The 24,917-nt window shown below is 40.4% G+C and overlaps 1 protein-coding gene across 2 annotated transcripts in view; it reads right to left on the bottom strand.

Moving 5' to 3' along the window:
* Positions 1-1,324: 1,324 nt before the first annotated feature.
* The window catches only part of RALA (RAS like proto-oncogene A), an 84,841-nt gene continuing 61,248 nt past the window's right edge, over positions 1,325-24,917 (bottom strand). For both annotated transcript variants that reach the window (XM_081244437.1, XM_081244438.1), the window contains 4 exons: positions 21,889-22,041; positions 19,216-19,424; positions 15,157-15,331; positions 1,325-3,281 (listed from right to left, as the gene is read on the bottom strand). In XM_081244437.1, the coding sequence (XP_081100563.1) occupies positions 3,159-3,281; positions 15,157-15,331; positions 19,216-19,424; positions 21,889-22,002 (621 nt within the window). In that variant the 5' untranslated portion in view covers positions 22,003-22,041 and the 3' untranslated portion in view covers positions 1,325-3,158. The remainder of the gene's footprint in view (positions 3,282-15,156; positions 15,332-19,215; positions 19,425-21,888; positions 22,042-24,917) is intronic.

Here is a 24,917-nt window from a genome sequence, read left to right as displayed (position 1 = left end):
TGGCACACACAGGTACTTTCTTCAGTGTGAATGTCTGTACTTGTCCCAAACTCATGTCTGTCCTTCCATCTGTTGCATTCCCAGCAGTGCCCACAGTAGGTGGTCCATAAAAACCTATCAAACACTAAGGGCATGAAGGAAGACCTCCACTGACCTGCCACTCTTCACTTCCAAAGTAATTTGCTAAACGGGACTTTGGTTCTCCATTAGCTTCAGGTGCAATTCAGACTCCTTAGCCCATGCCAACCCTTAGGACTTCATGAGCTATCTTCCCCTCCTGTGTGGGCAGCCAGGTGAATCTACTCTAACACTGGATTAAATAAAAAGGATTACTCTGAAAACTTTAGAGGACGTTTTGGTAGTTTTACTCTCAGGGCAGTTAGAGGTTGCCGAATTTTTTTACATCCTTGTCACAGAATTTTGAAAATGACATTACAATTCACTGAGACAACTTAATCTAAGCTTTGTTTGGTACCTAACATCTAACATCATGCCCATTATTGGTGTTAAAAATGGGTCCATGGGCTTCCCTGGTGGTGCAGTGGTTGAGAGTCCGCCTGCCGATGCAGGGGACATTGGTTCATGCCCCGGTCTGGGAAGATCCCACATGCCGCGGAGCGGCTGGGCCCGTAAGCCGTGGCCGCTGAGCCTGCGCGTCCGGAGCCTGTGCTCCGCAGTGGGAGGGGCCCCAACAGTGAGAGGCCCGCGTACTGCAAAAAAAAAAAAAAAAAAAAAAGGTCCACACAGTGAGATGCCATTTATAACTTAAATGTGTTAATTCTGGCACTGCTTATGAGTTAAGTAGGAACTTAAAATGAATTGGATTTTGAGGGGCTGTGTTCAGTATTGGGCCAGATCGTTTCTAACCCACAGGCTATGTGATGATTAATAGGCCACAGTTGCCCAGCAGACATCAAATGAGAGAGAATGGCCTGAAGTGTGATGAAATGGTAAGGGGGTGGTTTCTCCTGCCACAATTTGGAAATTCAAGCATCCCTGGAGCTCATTGTGATTTAGAAAATGAATCTAAAGCTGCCACCTACCCACTCCAGAGTGGAGTAGCATTCTACCAGCAGTGTATACATTTGTGACTTTTGTGACAGATGCAGTTCTGCACATGGGGCTCCTCCATTTCTGAGCCTCGATTAAACCTGAGTACTGACGATCCCGACGGAGGAAATCTGGCACAGAATTCTTCTCACACAGAAGTCCCTAAACTAATGGCTCAAAAGATTTAGTTGTAGTCGTCTCTGGTAAGGATGCCCAGGTTGATAAATCTGAATTTTACCTGTTATATTGTAAACATCAAGTAACACCACAAACATTTAAAAAAAGAAAGTTTATTGGTCTTTAAATGGCTCAAATTGCAAATAAACCGATCGGGTAGTGGCATCAGCCTAAGACATGTGATGCATCTTTGTCATTTGGCTTCATAGCACCTCAGTACCCAGGAGAGGAAAGGTCTCAAAGCAAAGTCACAATGTTAGTGGTTAGGACCCCTGGTTAAATGAGACTGCAACAAGTACACACAGAGATCGCTGGGCCCACGGGGCCGCGCTTACATTGGTAACTTTAATTCTGCACATGGCACAGCCTATGAAAAATATGAAAGATGTACATCTCAAACCCTTTAAGGACAAATATTTAATATGACAAGCCGGATGTAATATCTAAAGAGTTCAGTTCCTAAATAGCCTATTTTTGTTAACTTTACGTACACATCTGTCACCTGGAATGCCTGAACACATCTTTGACTTGCTGAAATTAGGACTGAGCGAAAAGAAACAAAAACTTTGTTGAATCAAACTGTCCTAGTCCCATTACAAAGAAAAGAAAAATCTGACAGTGGTAAATTTCCTGTTGAAATTATGGCCCTCCAGCGGGCACCCCATACAGTGGGGACACAGCCTACTGTTTGGTGCCAGACACGTTTTCTGCACTGTCCTCGGGTTTGGTTGTTCGATGTTAACTTTAGGAAAACGTAGAACCAGTGCTCTTCATTACGAACACAGCCTACAAATAATCCCAGTAACTCCCGGACAAGCTGTAACCTCGGGAATACAAATTTAGAAGTTAACAGATGGCGAGCACGACTTTTCCGAAGTGTTCTAGTGCAAAACGCATTAGCACTGTCCACGCTTTTCCTGTGCCCTGCTCCAAGGAGATCAGAATCTTAACACACGCTCACCACTTGCAGAAAGGGACTTCCAGGGACCAGCATCTTAAAGAAAGAGGGTTCACTGAGACATAACTGGTACTAAATGCTCATAGTCTAAACTTATTTTACAAGTAGACGCTGGTCCTTCATTTTAAACTACCTTACACTTAATTAAAAGCAATCAAGAAGCTCTGGAACCTTACTTTCAAGAACCAGAGTATGGCACACAGTTTAAATTTGGACAGACTCCTACCAGTAATTTCTCGAGAATCTTCTATACAAACGTTGTCCTCCATCCTGACATCTATTCTCTCACCAGGACACATGGGCAGTGGGCCCACAGCACAGTGAGGACACACCCAGAATAATGTAAGTGGGTATCTTTAGGTTTCTAAATTAAGGCATATTAAAAAATTTCCATGTACAAGTTTACACCACTTTTCTAAGTTAATCACCGGGTAATTAATGCAGGTTCACAGATGAATTACTCTCAATTGAACTATATGCAACAATCATGCCAGTAACTTTCTCTTCTATATTTTGCATAACAATGGTTAAAAAAAGTGGTACAGTTTAACTATCATGTTCACAATTGTCATTTGTCAAGGCAGTAGAATACCAAGACATTTTAAAATGATATAAAATTTAAGCTTTATAATAAACCAGAGGAAGTAGCCTTTCCTCCCATTGCCCACCCCCATCTCACCTCTTGAATAGTTCAAGAAAGACTGCCATCAAAACACAAGTGCCCACGCTACATTCAGGACTGTGATACATGTAGGCAATTATGAAATAAGTTGAACTTTCTTTCTTGGTGAAGCCACACTAATTTCTTTTTTAAGTGAATTTGACTTTCAGTGCAGTTCCAATTCATGCTTTTAGAGATACATAACAATTTCCAAAATGTTAAAGTAATTTCAGTCAATTGAGCCTTCAGTGGCAAAGCTTATAAATTATATTTCTTAGTATGGTCAAGATAAGAAAGGAGTTTGGGCTTTGATTATAAAATGCAGCATCTTTCTCTTATTCTCTTGGCTAAACTTTTCCTCTTCTTTTTCCCATTCTTTTCTTTGCTGTCTTCCATCTTTCTGGCTCGAATTTCCCTCATTAAATCAAAAAATACCTAGAAAGAAGAAAATAGGATAAATAAACCAAGTAGATCATATGTGCCTGGAATTTCTCTGAATCACAACAGTAAACCTTGGGAATATTATATGAATATTCAGGAGCTCTTGTTTGGGGAGTACAGAGAGAGGAAAGCACCCAACTAAAGGCTGCTTCTCCAAGTATATTGAGAAAATGGGAAAAATGAATTTGGTAAAATGTGTTTACATAATATAACCTAATCTTTCCATCTGAATTTTCAAGGTAAAAATGAAAAAAGCACTACAGTAAGTGAGGCTAGCTCCAAAGATATAAAACTCAATGGATTACATTTGAGTAATTTATAATTAGTAAATGTATTTTATCAATTAAATTTTAAAGTAATTTGTGTTTAATAAAATTTACATTTAATAACCTGGTTTTCTTCAGCCCTGTTTTAAAAAACAGCTGTGGGAAATGACTGCTTCCTTTATCGTTTTGATACCAGACACTAGAAAACAATTTTGTTTGTTGTACTATATTTGAGGATTTATCAATTCTTCTTTGATGTCTAGAAATTGGCAAATAATGGGAGATATTAGCATAATAATTTTAAAATTACTACTGTAACAATTCAAAAGTTCAATATCAATAACAAATGTCTGAGTACACACTGAAGGGCCTAGAAGGATGTGGACTCACACTGTACACAAATAGTGATGAGTGGATGAATAACTTTTATGTGTCACACTTTTGCATTCTGGATTTAAAAAATGATTACTTCTAGAATAAAACTTGATAAGACTAAAAACAAATTCAAGAAAACTGAAATCATATCAAGCACCTTTTCTGACCACAATGCTTAGAAATCAAGTACAAGAAAAAAACTGTAAAATAACAGAAACATGTGGAGGCTAAACAATATGCTACTAAAACAACCAATGGATCACTGAAGAAATCAAAGAGGAAAGCAAAAAATGCCTAAAGACAAATAAAACAAAAGCATGACAATCCAAAATATATGGGACACAGCAAAAGCAGTTCTAAGAGGGAAGTTTATAGCAATACAAAATATATCTTGTATACAAAATATAGAAAAATCTCAAACAACCTAATCTTACACTTAAAGCAACTAGAGAAAGAAAAACAAAACCCAGTTAGTAGAAGGAAAGAAAAAAAGATCAGAGCAGAAATAAATGAAATAGAAACAAAAAAAACAACAGAAAAGATCAATGAAACTAAAAGTTGGTTCTTTGAAAAGATAAACAAAATTGATAAACCTTTAGCCAGACTCATCAAGAAAAAGGGTTCAAATGAATAAAATTAGAGATGAAAAAGGAGAGGTTACAACTGATACCACAGAAATACAAAGGATTGTAAGAGACTACTACAAGTAACTATATGCCGGTAAAATGGACAACCTAGAAAAAATGGACAAATGCCTAGAAAGGTACAATCTCCCAAGACTGAACCAGGAAAAAGCAGAAAATATGAACAGACCAATCACAAGTACTGAAATGGAAACTGATGAAAAAACTCCCAACAAAAAAGTACAGGACCAGATGGCTTCACAGGCAAATTCTATCAAACATTTAGAGAAGAGTTAACTCCTATCCTTCTGAAAGCACTCCAAAAAATTGCAGAGGAAGGAACACTCCCAAACTCATTCTATGAGGCCACCATCACCCTGATATCAAAACCAGACAAAGATATCACCAAAAAAATTACAGGCCAATATCACTGATGAACATAGATGAAAAAAATCCTCAACAAAATACTCAGAAAACTAAATCCAACAATACCTTAAAAAGTATCATATACCATAAGCAAGGGGGATTTATCCCAGGGATGCAACGATTCTACAGTATCTGCAAATCAAAACAGAAATACAAATGAATGGAACAGGATAGAAAGCCCAGAAATAAACCCACACACCTGTGGTCAATCTATGACAAAGGAGGCAAGACTATACAATAGAGAAGACAGTCTCTTCAATAAATGGTGAAACTGCACAGCTACATGTAAAAGAAAAATTAAAACATTCTTTATCACCATACACAAAAATAAACTCAAAATGGATTAAATACCTAAATGCAAGACCGGATACTATACAACTCCTAGAGGAAAACCTAGACAGAACACTCTGACATAAATCACAGCATTATCTTTTTCCATCCATCTCCTAGAGTAATGGAAATAAAAACAAAAATAAACAAATGGGGCCAGATTAAACTTAAAAGCTTTTGCACAGGGAAAGAAACCATAAACAAGATGAAAAGACAACCCACAGAATGGGAGAAAATAATTGCAAACCATGTGACCAACAGGGGATTAATCTCTAAAATTTAAAAACAGCTCATGTGACTCAATATCAAAAAAAAACAACCCAATGAAAAAATGGGCAGAAGACCTAAATAGACATTTCTCCAAAGAAGACATACAGATGGCTAAAAAGCACATGAAAAGATGCTCAACACTGCTAATTATTAGAGAAATGGAAATCAAAACTACACTGAGGTATCACCTCACACCAGTCAGAATGGCCATCATCAAAAAATCTACAAACAACAAACACTAGAGAGGGTGTGGAGATAGGGAACTCTCCTACACTGTTGGTGGGAATGTAAATTGGTGCAGCTACTATGGAGAACAGTATGGTGGTTCCTTAAGAAACTACAAATAGAACTACCATATGATCCAGCAATCCCACCCCTGGGCATATATCCAGAGAAAAACATGGTTCGAAAGGATACATGCACCCCAATGTTCATTGCAGCACTGTTTACAATACCCAAGACATGGAAGCAACCTAAATGTCCATCAACAGATGAATGGATAAAGATTTGGTACATATATACAATGGAATATTACTCAGCCATTAAGAATGAAATAGTGCCATCTGCAGCAACATGCATGGACCTGGAGATTATACTAAGTCAGAGAAAGACAAATATCACATGATATTGCTTAATGTGGAATCTAAAAAAATGATACAAATGAACTTGTTTGCAAAAGAAACAGACTCACAGACTTAGAGGATGAACTTATGGTTTACCAGTGGGGGAGGGATAGATTGGGAGTTTGGGATTGACATGTACACACTGCTACATTTAAAACAGATAAACAACAAGGACCTCTTTATAGCACAGGGAACTCTGCTCAATACTCTATGATAAGCTAAATGGGAAAGGAATTGGAAAAATAGATGCATGCATATATATAACTAAAGCACTTTGCTGTACACCTGACACTAACACAACATAGTTAATCAACTATACTCCAATATAAAATAAAAGTTAAAAGAAAAAAAACAGGACTACCAGACTAATGGGTTGAGTTAAAAGGACGCAGGACCAACAGAAAAGGACACGGATAATTAAAGAAGGGGAAGGCTGAGCATAAAAGCTCAGAAAGAAGGTGATGTGGGCTTCCCTGGTGGCGCAGTGGTTGAGAGTCCACCTGCCGATGCAGGGGACACGGGTTCGTGCCCCGGGAAGATCTCACATGCCGCGGAGCAGCTGGGCCCGTGAGCCATGGCCGCTAAGTCTGCGCGTCCGGAGCCTGTGCTCCGCAACGGGAGAGGCCACGACAGTGAGAGGCCTGCGTACCGCCAAAAAGAAAAAGAAAAAGAAAAAGAATGCAATGTACTGAAACACGTGGGTGACAGTTCAAACCCCATGAATTCTTGCCCCACTTGCTGCAGCTTGACGGCCTGAAGGCTGGGGATTTTGGAACACCTCTGATTCAAGTCCACAGCTGACCAGCTGGGGCAGGAAGCCTCCAAACTAACTACGTGTGATTAGCAGAAAACTCCCAGTACTGCTTTCTGATGTGAATACATCACTGCAGAATGGATATTAGAAGATGTGATTTCTAATTTTAGATGAGTATCTGCAATAAACTGCAAACGAATCCCTATTGGAAACCACCAAGGTCATCTTAACTAGCAAACCCAATGGAAAACTTTTAAACTTTACATCAGCTAACTTAATGAATTAAGGTAAAGGAGGCCTTGTTTCAACCGCCAAGTGGAAGGAAATAAGTAATTTGGAGTAAGAATGAAGAATTGGTTTTGATAAACTCAGACAAATGATAATCCCAAAAGTACAGAGCTTCTTCCAACTTTTTAAAAATACACTTTCAAAATTTCTTCTCGCCCTCACTTCCTCCCACCCTCTTTCCTCCTGTCCCCTTCTTTCTCTTCCCCCCATTTTCCCCCCTAGCACGTACAGAATTTGACTCTTCTAATTCCAGAGTAGAGATCACAGAAAATCCCTGTTCTCACGTAAATGAAAGTGAAACGAAACTAGACAGACACAGACTCAAAATGCTTAGCTCAGAATACTTACAGTTGAAAAAATATAAAAATTATTAGAAATGACAAACATCTCTCTTAAAGCATCACAGGCCCTTAGCTTTAATTGTAAACCTTTGCCTTCACCAGTTTCTTCATTTTAAGTACTTAACAGCCCCTAGTTCACAACACAGACAATACTAAATTTTCAAAAGGATTAAAGATCTACTATAAAGGCCAACACAAAAAGGAAGCAAAAATTATACATTAAGTGTTTGTTTGTTTTTTTAAATTTAGTTATTTTTTACTTTTATTTTTGGCTGCGTTGGGTCTTTGTTGCTTGCGCGGGCTTTTCTCTAGTTGCAGTGAGCAGGGGCTACTCTTTGTTGCAGAGCACAGGCTTCTCATTGCGGTGGCTTCTCGTTGTGGAGCATGGGCTCTAGGTGTGCGAGCTTCAATAGTTGTGGCACACGGGCTCAGTAGTTGTGGCTCACAGTCTCTAGAGCACAGGCTCAGTAGTTGTGGCGCACAGGCTTAGCTGCTCTGCAGCATGTGGGATCTTGCCGGTCCAGGGCTTGAACCTGTGTCCCCTGCATTGGCAGGTGGATTCTTAACCACTGCATCACCAGGGAAGCCCTAGGTAAGTGTTTTTTAAGTTTAGGATGGGAGAGCTTTTCTAATGAAGCCACAGAACCCAGAAGTCTCAAAGGAAAAACACTGACAAATTTGACAACATAATCAGACAACATAATCTTTAATGTTTTTTCCGTGGCAAAAGGTAAAAATCAGCAAAGTTAAAGACATGGTATGGGGACTTGCCTGGTGGCACAGTGGTTAAGAATCTGCCTGACAATGCAGGGGACACGGGTTCGAGCCCTGGTCCAGGAAGATCCCACATGCCGCAGGGCAACTAAGTCTATGTGCCACAAATACTGAGCCTGCGCTCTAGAGCCTGCAAGCCACAACTACTGAGCCCGCGTGCCACAACTACTGAGCCCATACTCCGCAACAAGAGAAGCCACCGCAGTGAGAAGCCTGCGTACCAAAACGAACAGTGGCCCCCGCTCGCTGCAACTAGAGAAAACCCAGGTGCAGCAACAAAGACCCAACGCAGCCTAAAGAAATAAATAAGACATGGTATGGAGCAAATCAATCAGTGTGCTATACCACATCAACAAATGGAAGAATAAGAACCATATGACCAACTCAATAGATGCAGAAAAAACTTTTGATAAAATTCAGCACCCATTTATGATAAAAACTCTCCAGGAACTGGGCACAGAGGGAACATAATAAAGGCTGTATATGACAAACCCACAGCTAACATCATACTCAACGGTGAAAAGCTGAAAGCATTTTCTCTAAGATCAGGAAAAAGACAAGGATGTCCCCTCTCACCACTTTTATTCAACATAGTTTTGGAAGATCTAGCCACGGCAATCAGACAAGAAAGAGAAAAGGGATCCAAATAGGAAAAGAAGAATTAAAACAACTGTCAGTCATTGTTTGCAGATGACATGATACTATACATAGAAAATCCTGAAGATGTTACCAGAAAACTACAAGAGCTCATCAATGAATTCGGTAAAGTTGCAGGATACAAAATTAATACACAGAAATCTGTTGCATTTCTATACACTAACAATGAAAGATCAGAAAGAGAAATTAAAGAAACAATCCCATTTACCATCGCATCAAAAAGAATAAAATACCCAGGAATACAACTACCTAAGGAGGCAAAAGACCTGTACTCCAAAAACTATAAGATGCTGATAAAAGAAAACTGAAGACAACACAGATGTAAAGATCTAACGTGTTTTGGGCTCAGAAGAATCAGTATTGTCAAAATGACTACACTACCCAAGGCAATCTACAGATTCAGTGCAATCTCTATCAAATTACCAATGGCATTTTTCACAGAACTAGAACAAAAACATTTTTAATTTGTATGGAAACACAAAAGACCCTGATAGTCAAAGCAATCTTGAGGAAGAAAAATGGAACTGGAGGAATCAGGCTTCCTGACTTCAGACTATACTACAAAACTTCAGTAATCAAAACAAATATAGATTAATGAAACAGAATAGAAAGCCCAGAGATAAATCGACCATAGGTACGTGGGTTTATCTACAACAAAGGAGGCAAGACTATACAATGGAGAAAAGACAGTCTCTTCAATAAGTGGTGCTGGGAAAACTGGACAGCTACATGTAAAAGAATACAATTAGAACATTCTTTATCACCATACACAAAAATAAACTCAAAACTGATTAAAGATCTAAATGTAAGACTGGATACTATACAACTCCTAGAGGAAAACCTAGACAGAACACTCTTTGACATAAATTGCAGCAATATCTTTTTGGATCTGTCTCCTAGAGTAGTGGAAATACAAAAATAAACAAATGGGACCTAATGAAACTCAAAAACTTTTGCACAGCAAAAGAAACCATAAGCAAGATGAAAAGACAACCCACAGAATGGGAGAAAATAACTGCAAACCATGTACCAACAGGGGATTAATCTCTAAAATTTACAAACAGCTCATGTGACTCAGTATCAAAAACAAACCCAATGAATAAATGGGCGGAAGATCTAAATACACATTTCTCCAAAGAAGACATACAGATGGCCAACAGGCACATAAAAAGATGCTCAACGCTGCTAATTATTAGAGAAATGCAAATCAAAACTACAATGAGGTATCACCTCACACCAGTCAGAATGGCCATCATCAAAAAGTCTACAAACAATAAATGCTGGAGAGGGTGTGGAGAAAAGGGAACCCTCCTACATTGTTGGTGGGAATGTAAATTGGTGCAGCTACTATGGAGAACAGTATGGAGGTTCCTTAAACTAAAAACAGTCACCATATGATCCTGTAATCCTACTCCTGGGTATATATCTGGAGAAAACCATAATTCAAAAAGATATGTGCACCCCAATGTTCATCACAGCACTATTTACAATAGCCAAGTCATGGAAGCAACCTAAATGTTCATTGACAGAGGAGTGGATAAAGAAGATGTGATATATATGTGTACACACACACACACACACAGACACGTTACTCAGCCATAAAAAGAATGAAGGAATGCCATGTGCAGCAACAGGGATGGAACTAGAGATTATCATACTAAGTGAAGTAATAAGCCAGACAGAGAAACATAAATATCATATAATATCACTTATATATGGAATCTAAAAAAAAAAAAAGATAGAAATGAACTTATTTCCAAAAAAGGAGACTCACAGACATAGAAAACAAACTTATGGTTACCAAAGGGGAAGGGGTGAGAGACAGATAAATTAGGAGATTGGGATTAACATATACACATTACTATATATAAAATAGATAACCAGGAACAGTGCTTAGAGCTTTCTGAGATGCTCTACGCAGTTATAATCCTCAAATTTGGCTCGAATAAAAATTTCTATTTCTTTTGTAGGGGAAAAAAAAAAAGACAACTAACAAGCACCTGCTGTATAGCACAGGGAACTATCCTCAATATTTTGTAATAACCTTAAGGGAGAAGAATCTGGAAAAGAATATACATGTGTATAACTGAATCGTTCTGCTGTACATCTGAAACTAACATGATATTATTGTAAATCAACTATACATTCAAAAAAAAAGATAAAAACAGATATGGTATGCATTAGGAGACACTGTCCACAACGGATATAGTGGACAAAGGGTTAATGTCCTTAATATAAAGCAGGCTTATGAATCTAAAAGATAAACCCCCCATTAAATCAATGGGCAGAAGAAAGTAATTTCAGCCTTCACAGAAGATCTACAAACGGCCAATGAATCAACTACAAGATGCCCAGCCTCAGTAGTAATCAGGAAACACAAAAGAAATGATTTCCCCGTCTCGTTGGCGACATTTAAAGGCTCCTTTAATTGGTACTGGCAAGTAGTGGGGAAAGGGTTTCCTCACACTCTTGGTGGGAGTGTAAGGCGGCCTCTCTGGAGGGTGACGTCATTAAAATTTAAAATCACCCTTGCTTTTAGTCTTGTGTGGATGCACGTTCACACAGTTCACTGTATTATGTTTGTAATAGCCCTGCAGACGATCTAAATGTCACTGATAGGCTTTTTTCATAATTCAGCCATTTTCCTAACTATGGAACATTTTGTAGATTTTAAAAAGAATGTGGTACATCTATATGCAACAACATGGAAAGAACTACGAGATCTATTTACTGTGAAATTTAAAAAGCAAACCACAGAAATACACTATACACACACACACACACACACACAAATCCTATTTATACAGATGGAAAACAAGCAAATACAACCCTTCCCTTAGGTTCTTTTTTTTTTTCCCCTTAGATTCTGTATGCCTGTCTTTAAATGCAGGTAAATGTCTGGAAAGATACACACGTGTTAGCAGTGGTTACCTACAGGTAAAGGAGGTGAGTGGAATCTGGGTGGAGTGATAGACTCACTTTTCCTCCTTATACTTTTTCCTCTGCATCACGAATTTTTCTTTATACAATGAGCATACGTTCATGTATTACTTGTATAAAGAAAAAAATTTAAAACATTTTCAAAAACAAGACACTACATTTCTAACAAAATTCTTTCCCCAACATAAAACTGGCTCTCTTGACATTATAAATCATACTTTCATTTTGACATCTACTTGCCTCATTTCTTTCCATTTCCCCCAAGATGTTCCTTAAAATTAAGAGCAACCTTGGAGTTGCGATTTAAAGAGCCAGAGCATTTAGCTAGAAGGGTACTGCAAGGTCATCAGGTGACCTGGCACCCAGTGAGGACCCAAGCAGGTTTCCCAGATGGTCCTCTAGCCTCTGAGTGATTCCTCTGAGACAGGCCAGGCCTCAGCTCAACAGTTCTGATGGTCATGAAGCTTTTTCACAGGGTAGTTTTAAAATCTGCTTCTTTGAAACTTCTACCCAGTGGTCTATTTGGAATCCTGATAAGGATAAGGCATGGGCGTTTAAAGTCTTGTGGGAGCTAGTATTTGTTTTCTGTGACAACACAAGATACCTCTCAATTTAATAGAAGGAGACAGTGTTAACACTTAATCCTGGAAAATCTGATCAGACTTCTGGTAGTGGATGGCACACAACATGGGAGATGCCACAGGTATTCCAACCATTGTTTTAAGTAAAATAGAGAGGGAAGAACACTGGCTCCAGAGCTGGCCACACCCAGAGCCAGCAGGTGCCACTACGACATGGTGACCTTGAGCCAGGTATGTAATCTCTCCACACCTCAGTTTCCTCATCTAAAAAGGCGAAGGCGTCATGAGAGGAGTATCTATGCTTCATAGGGTTAAAGGTGAAACAGTGACTGCTCACCACAGCGCCTGGCTGTTGCAAGCACTCAAGAGTATTAGCTCTTATAACTATGTATTACATCATTGCCTCAGCAAACAAACCCAAAAAACAAAAAAAAATAATCCAAACGTAACCAAATTTAAGAAACTGAAGAGTTGCTGCAAGTTACTTTTCCTTAGCCACTGAGGTACTTTATCTGGTAGCCACTCTTCAGGACACAGCAGTGAAAAATGCACCTGTCTGTGACTTAGTTCTCTGGTGGCAACCACAGGTACTAGAAGCTTACATACTCCCCTGATATATACATACATGTGCGCTTGTGTGTGTGTGAGTGTGTTTCAAACACAGATGGCAGCAAACTAGATGCTGTTCTATACTTTGCTTTTTCATTTACTGATGTTGAAGATCATTCCATATCAGCACATTTAGCTCTACCTTCATTTCTTTTCAGCAGTTGTACAGTATTCCATTATATGGACGCACCATAATTTAAAGCAGTCTGTTATTGGACACTTGGATATTTCCTGTCTTTTGCTTCTACAAATAATGCTTCAATGACTACTGCTGAACATACACTTGTGCATGGATGTATAATTTTATCTGTATAATAAATTTTTAGAACTTGAATTGTTGGGGTCATAACTTTGATAGATAATTGCCAAACTGCCCTCCGTGAACATATGAGAGTTCCTTTTTTTCCCATACTCCTGTCAACAGTATTATTATCAACCTTCTTGCCCTTTTCCAATTGACAGGTAAAAAAAATATGTCATTATATTTTAAAATTGCACTTCCCTTTTTATAAGTAAGACTCATAAGCCTCTTTGCAAGTTTAAACGTGATTTGCATTTCTTTTCTGTGACAGGGCTATCTGTTTTTCGACCATTTTCCCATTGGGTTGTTGGTCTTTTTCTTACTGTCTAGTGATATCTCTAATAATGCACACTACCGTATTTTCCCAGGGCCTCTGATGCCAGCAGGTGACACTACAGGACTGCTTCAAGCCTCAGAGCTTGGACAGTTATTGCTCCCCACTCCCCTTAGATCACGAAGGTTTGTTCTATAACCTGCTCAAGACATCAAACAAAGTATACATATGCTATGACAATCTTCATTGGTGCCTTTCAAAACCCCAAACATGCTGAACCTTAAACTGTATTTCATCAGTACTTTAAAAAACATTTGCCATAACTTTAGAGGAAACTGGTCTACTCAGTAGAAATCTTACAGCAATTTGTACAGATATCTTGGACTTACAGGAATCTGACCGTGTGACTAAAAAAAAAAATTAATCAGTTTAAGACAGTAATAACACTGTCTTAAAACCTACAGTAAACAGGCAGAAACAATCTCTAAATTTTTAACATCATGATTTCTGGACCAGGGCTGCAAATCTACAGGCACAGCAGACGAGCTCACAAGCACCTGCGGCCACCTAGGGCAGTTACTCCAAGTGTGCCGCAGCACCGCCCGTTTGCACATCCGGGAGCTCGCTAGACAGGCAAATTCTCAGGTCCCACCCCAGACCAAGCGAATCAAAATCTCTGGGGAAGACCCAGGAATCTGTGTTTATCAGGCTCTATAGGCAATCCTCCTGCGCGTTAATTTTTGAGAGGCACTCAGTACAGCCTAGATACTTGGGGGCTGAAAAGGCCCCGCCTGGAGGGCTCTCAGAACCTGTGCTGCCCCAGCGCAACCGGCAGGCTTCCTAAATACTGATGATGGCGTCCCGCAGCAGGATGAAAGGAACCTGGGAAGGCTTCTAGAAACGAGGTAAGGGTGTTCTTCACCTGGTCTCCAGGAAGGGCCAATCTGAACACAGTGTGAAGATGAGGGGAGAGGGCACAGGAGGGGGAGAACAGAGGCTGAGGGTAGGGGAAGCAGCTGTGGTGACAGAGATTTCAAAATCCTCTCCCCTGGGTCTGGGAGAATGTAAGTGAGTCTGGGCAGGTGTCAGCTCAGAGGACTTACATAGTTCCTTCTAGATTCTCCAGCCAATCAGGATAAGGAGGAAAAAAAAAAAAAAAAAGGCAGGGATTCAGGTCAGGAATCTATCAGTGCTTTAAAAAAAAAAAAGGTACATCTAGCTGCAGTGTCTCATGTTTTAACACCTCTCGGGAACCTGTAAGGACAAAGTGAAGTAAGAAATTCCTAACACATTGTACTTGAGCATTCAGGGCCGATAAAAAATCAACACGTATTAAACCTCAATTTGAAAGTCTCACAGAATCTCTAGACTAACAGAGCCAAGTTAAAGCACATCAACCTGTTTTTAACATGACGTAGCAGTAGAGCCATCTCTTACCTTGTCAACATTAGCGCGCGTCTTAGCAGATGTTTCCACGTAGTTAACATTCCACTGATCAGCTCTGGTTTTTGCCTCTTCTACAGAAACCTGCCTTTTATCTTCCAAATCTGATTTGTTTCCAACAAGCAGAAATGGAACATTCTCATCTTCTTTTACTCTTAAAATCTGCTCCCTGGATAAGAGAAAATGAGCAAGAAATATTAATGTTATCTCTACATGTTAAAATAACAAAACATGCAATTAGCAGTTATTTATGTTTCTATATAATAACAATTAGCTCACTTATTACACAGTAGGAAACAAGCAGCACTTCTTCCTTTTTCTACCATCAATGAGTTGAGCTCCACATCCACTTCATTCGGAAAAATACACCAAAGAAAAGTATAAATATGGCAGTAGACGTACGAAGTGAATATAAATGCAACTTCCTCCGAAATGCTTTTTTTAAAATAAACTTTTTATATTAGAATGATTTCAGATTTACAGAGAAGTTGTGAAGATAGGACAGAGAGTTCCCATATACCCCACATCCAGTTTCCCCTACTGTTAACATTAACATGGTACATTTATCACAATGTGTAAACCACTGTTGATACAAGTATACCTTGTTTACTGTAATCTGCTTTACTGTGCTTTGTAGATACTACTTTTTTTTTTTTTTTTTTTAACAGACTAAAGGTTTGTAGTCACCCTGCATCAAGCAAGTCTATCAGCGCTATTTTTCCAACAGCATTTGCTCACTTTATGTCACATTCTGGCAATTCTCGCAACATTTCAAACTTTTCCTTTATTATTATATTTGTTATGGTGATCAGTGGTTTCTGATGTGACGATTGTAATCATTATTGGCATTTTTGCTTAAAGTGATGCTCCCTTTAAATAGAGTTTGAGAGGCTGCTACAGAATTTTAGAAGAGGAAAGCACCTTTACAAACTGGTCCAACTTCATTCTTATCAGAAGGAAAGTGAGAATGAAAAAACGTTAACAGAGCTTTCTAATATTTCTATCAAACACTTACTAAGCACTACAAGTTATATGCCAGCAACTGTGCCAAATAGGGGTACTAGGGACACTGAAATGGATAAGAAGAGTTTTTACCATATCAGGAAAAACACATATAAATCAATCTCATGTAAGAGTGGGGCGAGTGTGCTGTTGCAGCTGTGGTAAGCATACCGCGCACACACACATGAGGAAACAACGGATCCTGCCTGGGTGACAGGAGGCCCAGGAAGGCTAAAGGGAGGAGCTGACAATCGCAGAAATGCAAATCAAAACTGCAATGAGGTACCACCTCTCACTGCTTAGAATGGCCATCATTAAAAAAAGTCTAGGGCTTCGCTGGTGGCGCAGTGGTTGAGAGTCCGCCTGCCGATGCAGGGGACACGGGTTCGTGCCCCGGTCCGGGAAGATCCCACATGCCGCGGAGCGGCTGGGCCCATGAGCTGTGGCCGCTGAGCCTGCGCATCCGGAGCCTGTGCTCCGCAACGGGAGAGGCCACAACAGTGAGAGGCCCACGTACTGCAAAAAAAAAAAAAAAAAAAAAAAGTCTATAACAAACGCTGGAGAAGGCATCAACTTACACTCCCACTGTTGGTGGGAGTGTAAGTTGGTGCAGCCACTGTGGAGAACAGTATGGAGGCTCCTTAGAAAACTAAAAAGAGAACTACCCTATGATCCAGCAATCCCACTCCTGGGCATGTATCTGGACAAAACTCTAATTCAAAAAGTTACATGCACTCCTACGTTCACAGCAGCACTATTCACAATAGCCAAGACACGGAAGCAACCTAAGTGTGCATCGACAGATGAATGGATGAAGATGTGGTATATATAGAGACATATATAGATATATATACACACAACAGAATACTACTCAGCCATAAAAAAGAATGAAATAATGCCATTTGCAGCAACATGGATGCAACCAGAGATTATCATACTAAGTCAGAAACAGAAAGATAAATACCATATGATATCGCTTATATGTGGAATCTAAAATATGACACAAATGAACTTATCTAAGAAACAGACCCACAGACATAGAGAACAGACTTGTGGTTGCCAAGGGGGAGGGGGTTGGGATTGGCAGATGTAAGCTTTTATATATAAAACAGATAAACAACAAGGTCCCACTGAATAGCACAGAGATCTATACTCAATAAACCATAATGGAAAAGAATATGAAAAAATAATGTATATATATGTATAACTGAATCACTTCACTGTACAGTAGAAATTAACACTGTAAATCAACTATACTTCAATAAAAAAAATTTAAAAGAGAGGAGCTGACATTGTGCTATACTTTGTAGGTCAGACCATGGGGAGGGCCTACTGTAACCATTTAGACGATCTCAAAAATGGCTTTCCTATTGCTGGTCAGTTAATAGGAACACTTTTTATTTATGGTAGGGGTAACACACTGGAGGTACAACAGACGAGTAATGAATGGTTCACTTATTTTCTGTAACAGCAACAGCCCAAGATTCTTTCTCTTGGCATAAAAATACCTCACTCCCTTGAGATACCACTTTGGCTTTGGTGACTATGGTGACAAAATGTATTCCATTACTTAGTACAGAACCTGCTACATAATAAGCACTCAAAATATTTTTTGAATGAATGAATAATCACTGACATTTACGTAACTTTCAACACGTCTCCCAGGATTACAAAACTCCCTTTGCACTTTATCACATACAAAACTCCTTCCTTATAGAAGCCAACAAACTTAATGTTACAAATAAATTTATATTTTTAAGTTTCTCAATGACATACTTTTTTTTTGCAAAGGAGGTGCTTTTAGAATCTTTTAAGTTCTTGAGAGTTTCACGTATACATAAAAAGGAATGCTTTGTGTAACCCTTGCTTCAGTTTCTTGCTCAACCACCAGCAATGACCTCTTTCCTCATCTGTGGAAATCCTTCTTATCCTTCAGGGTTATCTGTCTCTTGAAGGCCTCCCAGCTCCTCTCCTCTCCTGGATCCTCTGTAACCATCACTGGCCACATCTCCTACTTTGTCACTAACTTGCACTTGGTTTCATGACTTATGCAACTCAGCTGCATGAATCTTGAGAACAGAGGATATATCACATGCTGCCTTGGTGTGCCCCACGCCAAAGCAGACAACGCAGAAATAAAAATATATAAGTAAAGAATGCTTGTGATTAAGCATGCCGTCTTTTTTTTTTTTTTTTAGCGGTACGCGGGCCTCTCACTGTTGTGGCCTCTCCCGTTGCGGAGCACAGGCTCCGGACGCGCAGGCTCAGCAGCCATGGCTCAAGGGCCCAGCTGCTCCACAGCATGTGGGATCCTCCCAGACCGGGGCACGAACCCGTGTCCCCTGCATTGGCAGGCGGATTCTCAACCACTGCGCCACCAGGGAAGCCCTAAGCATGCCATCTTTACGAGATGACTCAAGAACTTATTTATGCTATATTTCTCTCAAGTATGGAGAGAACCCCTCTCCCCTTTACCAGCCCCCCGACCCCCCTGCCCAAAGCCAAATGGAGGACAGATTTTGATGACACAAAAAGTAAATAAGATGTAAAAAAAATACTGTATAACAAAATCTAGTGTGCCAGTCTATGGTGGTATTATTTCTACTAAAAGTTCAGTCCGTGCTATCAGTGAGGTGGATGGCAATGTGCCTCCTGGGCATGACACAGGTGCTGAGACACCAGTGACTAACACAGAGCGTTACAATCTGGGCCAGAGATCCATTACGCAATGCAAGCGTCTACTCGTATGGGAGCAGCGGTACTGTACTTCACAGGGAACTACTTCAGAAGCGCGTGAGGAGAGTCTGGGTGCAGATGCTGCCACGAACTCAGGCTCCAGTGCAGCTGGCACTAGCAGAGCTGGCCGTGAGATTACGCAGGGCACGCCGAGGATGTGAGCACAAGCACGCAGCGGACAGCGTCACACTGATGTCAGAGAGGGAATAAACACGACTAGATGCCGAGGGAAAGGCGATCGGGTAAGAGCCTCTAGGCATCTGTTCGTTTCTGGGGAGCAAGCTGTCCCGCGGTGTAACGGCACGACTGACATACCTGAAGTCGGCTGTGGCCGCGAAGGACTCCATTTCCGTAATGGAGAAGACACAGAGAAAGCCCTCGCCACTCCGGAAGTAGTTGTCCCTGATGGCGGCATAGTCCTCCTGCCCGGCTGTGTCCAAGATGTCGATCTGCACTTCCTCCCCGTCCAGCACCACCTTCTTCCGGTAGCTGTCGGCCTTGGTAGGCTCGTAGTCCTCTACGAACTGCAAGAGGTGAAAAGCACATCCCCTTGAGGATTATCCTTCCTTTTCAGAGCTTCTTACTGTGAAACATAGATCCACATGAAGTTGCCAAAATAGTGCTGAGAGGTCACATGTAGCCGTCATTCAGTTTTCCCCAATGGTAAACACTACATTCATTTAAATTTCCATTTCAGGCAATTCAGTGGCTTCCTCTTTTCCAAAAAGTGGGGACTGAACGGGTCTAGGCCGCTGACAGCTCGAAAACCGTGCCTTTTTTCTTACTTAGAACACTACACCTGCAAAAACTACTACACAGATATTTTATCAAATGTTTAAGAACCCTTTCTGACTCTAAGTATAAATTTTCATGTCAGAATTGTAGAAATAACTTGAAAGTAAGTTAATATTTAGGTAAGCATTGAAAGCACAGTTAAATCTTTTCTTTCTCCAAAATGAACCGTGTCAAGAAAGTGGCTTATACTACCCTGTAAAGTGCCAAATCTTGAACTTTGAAATTTCTCCCCAAACTTCCAATTTCTTAAAATAGTACAATTAAACAACTTTACAGTTGTACTTCTATCTTTTACCCCCTAAATCTCACCTCGATATTTTTGATCAGTGTATCATTGTTGGCATATGGGTATGTATACACACATACTTCAGTGGGTTTTTTATTAGTTCCTATAAATGTTTTCATTATCTGATATTTTCTTATTTATATGCTCAATGTCTAAATCCCCCTATTAGAATTTAACCCCTGGGGGCAGGGACCTTGATTAGTCTACTCATCACTATATCTCCAAAGCCTGGAATATGCCTGGTACATGGAAGACACTCAACAAATAATTATTAAAAAATCAAGCACAGTGTATTTGTAACTGTAAAAGCTATAGAACATTCTATGGCAATTACATGCTAACATTTTACAAATATTAAATATTTATAAATATTTATGAATATTAATAGAAATAGAAATTCAGATAGCATATCTGATAATATTATGAATATTAAATATTTATAAATATTAAATGAAAGCGTAACCATTCCTCAAATGTCAGACATGAACATTCTTACTTTTGACCTATTGTCAAGAAGGGGACTGATCTAAGGATTAGTTTAAAGAAAAGCAGCTATTAAGGTGAATAGCATGAAAAACAGAACTGAACAGATAAATTAGCAATTTCATTTAAAGTACCATTTCAATTTCCCCCTCTCTAAATTGTTTATCATAAGCAACACAACTGATGGATTTAAGAGTTCTGTGTGTGTGAAAGGAATGCTGATGAGCAGGCAATGGAAAGAGACCTTAGGTGGTAAAAGTCTGCAGGATTTTTTTCGTAGAAGACTAGGTTTAATACTTAGTTACTCATCAGAGATCACTCTTCTTGGGCAGGTTGGGAAACCTCTCTGAGGTTCTGTTTCCTCATTTGTAAGATGGGGAAACCACTGCCTACCACACAGGATTTTTTTGAGGATTAAGAAAGAGTAACCATAAATCTTTGCTTCTATTTGGGAGGAAGAAGAATTGAGGATCAATGCTTAAATTTGATTACCAACTCTTAAATCATTTAGCCTTATTAATAGTCCTCTAGGGAAAGAATGTATTGCTGTATATAAGCTGAGACCTTACCTCTGGGACAATAAAGTCTGATACAAATACATGCACAGAAATCTGTAACCTGTCTAGTAATTTTACTTTAGGGACAAAGCCTTTTCCTGCTTAGTGCTGAGTGTGGTGCCATGCCAGTACACAATAACTGACTTTTTCACCAAAGTTATTAAAGGACAACTTATGTATATCAACGTCAAGTTTCAATTAGGTACCATATCCACCAGTTCTATTAATTCAAGGTGGGACTCACCATTAAAACACTAAAAATAAAAAAGCCAGTTAGATTGCTCAAAAATAGGTACTGTTTCCAGGTTTTTTCAAAAAAATTAATTAAATTTTGGCTGCATTGGGTCTTCGCTGCTGCACGCGGACTTTCTCTAGTTGTGGTGAGTGAGGGCTACTCTTCATTGTGATGCACGGGCTTCTCACTGCGGTGGCTTTTCTTGTTGCAGAGCACGGGCTCTGGGTGCGTGGGCTTCAGTACTTGTGGCACATGGGTCAGTAGTTGTGGCTCGCGGGCTCTAGAGCGCAGGCTCAGTAGTTGTGGCACGCGGGCCCAGTTGCTCCGCGGCATGTGGGATCTTCCTGGACCAGGGCTCAAACCTGCGTCCCCTGCACTGGCGGGCAGATTCTTAACCACTGCGCCACCAGGGAAGTCCCTGTTTTGTTTTTTAAAAGCATAAGGATTTTAAGGACCTTGAGTTCGTGACTTGTTAAATCAAGTTGTATACAAATGTTGACTCTGAACAGAAAAAAAATGATCAGTAGCTTTCAAGAATTCAAGGAATCCATCCAAAACAGCACCAAAACTAAGCTAGAGAAATATTCTCTGAAAGCCCAAACTTTGATATCCACGATAACATCAGCACTTACCTCATCATACATGAACTGCAGGGTCAGAGCAGACTTGCCCACACCACCACTGCCCACCATGATGACTTTGTGTAAGGCCAAAGAATTCTGACCCTTTGGCTTATTTGCAGCCATGTTGTGTCCCAGAGTTTTCACCAAAGGATTAAGAAGAATCTGAAAAGAATGAAAGAACAAGTAATGCTCAATACATTCTTCTGCAGAATTCCAGTGTAGGAAAGAGAGATGATGTCCTTAGGCGTCAAGGCATTAGTTTTCATTCTGCAGTGATTTTAAACAGATGGCAAATGAAGTATGCTTATTTGGGGGAAGAGCCACTTATCAGAGAACACCGTGGCACTAAGACAAGTATATGACTCAAGGGCATTTCTCTTACAGTAGTTTTCAGTAATGAGCTTGCTGACCGAAAGTGAAAATTTCCCAGTGCAACCACACGCTGACAATAATGGAGTATTAGTTGTATTAAAATATGGTCACACAGATTGCAAAGCAGGCTGAACGATCACTTTGTTTTCATATTAACCTCTATTGGCAATAATTAAAGAGATGTTTCTTCTAATTTCAGTAAGAAACAACTGATGAAAGAAAGAAAGAAAGGGGGGGAGAGAGGAGAGAAGAGACGAGAAGAGAAGAGACGAGAAGAGAGGAGGGAGGGAAGAAGAAAAGGAAGGAAAGAAAGAAGGAAAGGAAGGAAGGCAGGAAGGAAGGAAAAACCCATCCCGACTACTTGCTGGTAGAAATATAAACAGAACCGAATACCGTATACCCCACCTCCCAAGTATCGCAGTACTGGAGCATCTGTATATTTTGGGGTGGGCGGCTAATCTAACGTAAACGCCTGAATCTAGTGTGCCCTCACTTTCGTTCACTACATTTATATGCTCAGCGTGGAAAGACCAGGTTCCCCCAGAGTTCGTAGGGGTGATGCGTGCTAATGGCACCCGGTTACCTTTGGCCATGGTACCAGGCCTTAGAAAAAGAGGCGGGAGGTCACAGCAAACACTGCGTCTGTGTGGAGGCCCAGGAGAGGAGACTTGTTTTTCGAGGCTCAAGGGGGCTGCACCTTCCTTCTCAGCATCTCTGACCTGTCTCAGTCACTGCACACCTTTCTCAAGCTGCAACTTACAGAACACCCCCGCCCTGCCTACTTCTGTATCTCAGGCCATCTCTCCCAGCCTGCCGCATCAGCCCACACTGGGCTCCTTTGATTTTTCATACGCTCTTCTCTGCCTCTTGGCCTTTACCATGCAGTTTCCTCCATTTGGCATGTTCTTAATTTGGCTAACTCCTCTCAGTGTTGGGGTTTCAGCCTTACCTGAAACACTCAACCTAAATTAGGCTCTCCCCTGCCCTGTGCTCACACAGTACGGGATACTTTTCTTTCATAACCATTATCACAAGTCGGAATTGCCTGAGAGTGTTAGTTGTTTAATACAGGTCTTCTTCCTAATATACCAGAAGCAACTTGAGTACAGGCGCCATGTCTATTGGTTTACTTCATGCTTAATGTAACTAATACGCCTTGGCAAAAATCAGCCATTCAGTATGTGTGTGTGGAATGAACAAATAAATGTTCGAGTCTGACTTAACCTTGGGAGTGCTTTAGAGTGTACTGGTGTAAGGCAGCTATTGCTACTAGAGGCTCCATCACAAGCTTATTAGGCAAGGACAGTCTGCTGTGGGCTTGTGCACCACACACTGGCTGTGCAGGGCACCCAAGAGCTGGGCACTGCTCAGGCCTCCCCAGAAGTCATGCCCATAAGCCTATTTGCCCAATACAGAAAAGTCGTAAGAAAAAAAAAATCCCATAATCTTGCTATCCATTTAACAACACGAATACATTATATTTTGTTTGAGACAGCTTCAATCTGCACGGAGCATAACTGAGATCACACCATATATGTGACTTTTGATCCTGTTATTCTTACATTATATCGAACATTGCAGTAGAGGCAGCTTAAACTGTGCAGCATATGGTAAAGAATCCACATTTGGAGGCTAGATGTTCAATTTAATTCAATAAACAAGGATTGAGCCCCTCTTTTTCCTGGATACCAAGGAGATGATCATTGGATTCTGATGATTACCACTGCTGAGAAACAGCGAAAAGTAATATTGTACTTCAGATAAGTAACTAAAAGTCGAAAAGATACCTCGTCTACGCGTTTATGGAGCATGCTGTTGCTGGCGTCCCTAAGTAAGGCAGGAAATGACTTCTTTCTCACCATTATGACCCTTACTTGTTGGCAGCTGTAATCACTTCACGGCTATGCAACTACTGTTATATTTTTAAAACAGTTAATACCACAGGAGCTCAGGGTGTTAACATATCAATTAATACTCTAAGAGTTCAGTGTGTGCGTTTTTAAAGCAAAACATTTAGCAGTTACACCAACTGGGTTAAAACACTTTCCCTTCCAGAACAATTTACAATATAGTCTGTGACTTAGAAAAGGCAGAGATTCCCAGAGACGTTTTTCCAAAGTGCAGCCTTTCTTCAGTAACTGTTAGCTGCTCATCCCATACTTTCAAGAGGCTATCCAGGAAAAGAAGCCCCCGCCAAGGAGACACCCTCTGCCCCATTGCAAAAACTTGGCTTCCCATAACTTAGGTCCCGATTCCTAGTCTAGATGTTGGAACTTAAGACCACATACATGTAAATAAGAAAATTCCATCAGTGCTAAGTGCAATGAAGAAACTAAGGGGCACTGGGAAAAAAGGGGGGAGGGGCTACTTCAACCAGATGGTCAAGGGCGACTCCTTTGAAGAGGCAGCATTTGAGCTGCGACCTGAACTTTATAAAGGAACCAGCCAGCTCTGAGGGAAGAACGTTCTAGACACAGGGAAGAGCAAGTGCAGAGGCCTAAGATGGGAGACGGTTTGCCACGTTCTAGGGGCCAGAGTGGACGGAGCCTACGAGTATCAGGGAGCATTAACAGGAGGTGAGGTTGAGAAGCAGGAGAGGCCAAATCAGAAAAAGCCTTGAAGGCCGTGTAAAGGTTTTCGAGTTTTATTATCATTGTAATGGGAAG

Source organism: Mesoplodon bidens (genome assembly GCF_964165515.1).
Source record: "Mesoplodon bidens genome assembly, chromosome: 9".
Lineage (NCBI taxonomy): Eukaryota > Metazoa > Chordata > Mammalia > Artiodactyla > Ziphiidae > Mesoplodon > Mesoplodon bidens.
The sequence above is the reverse complement of the archived record's forward strand: the minus strand, read 5'-3'. Positions and strand labels throughout refer to the sequence as shown.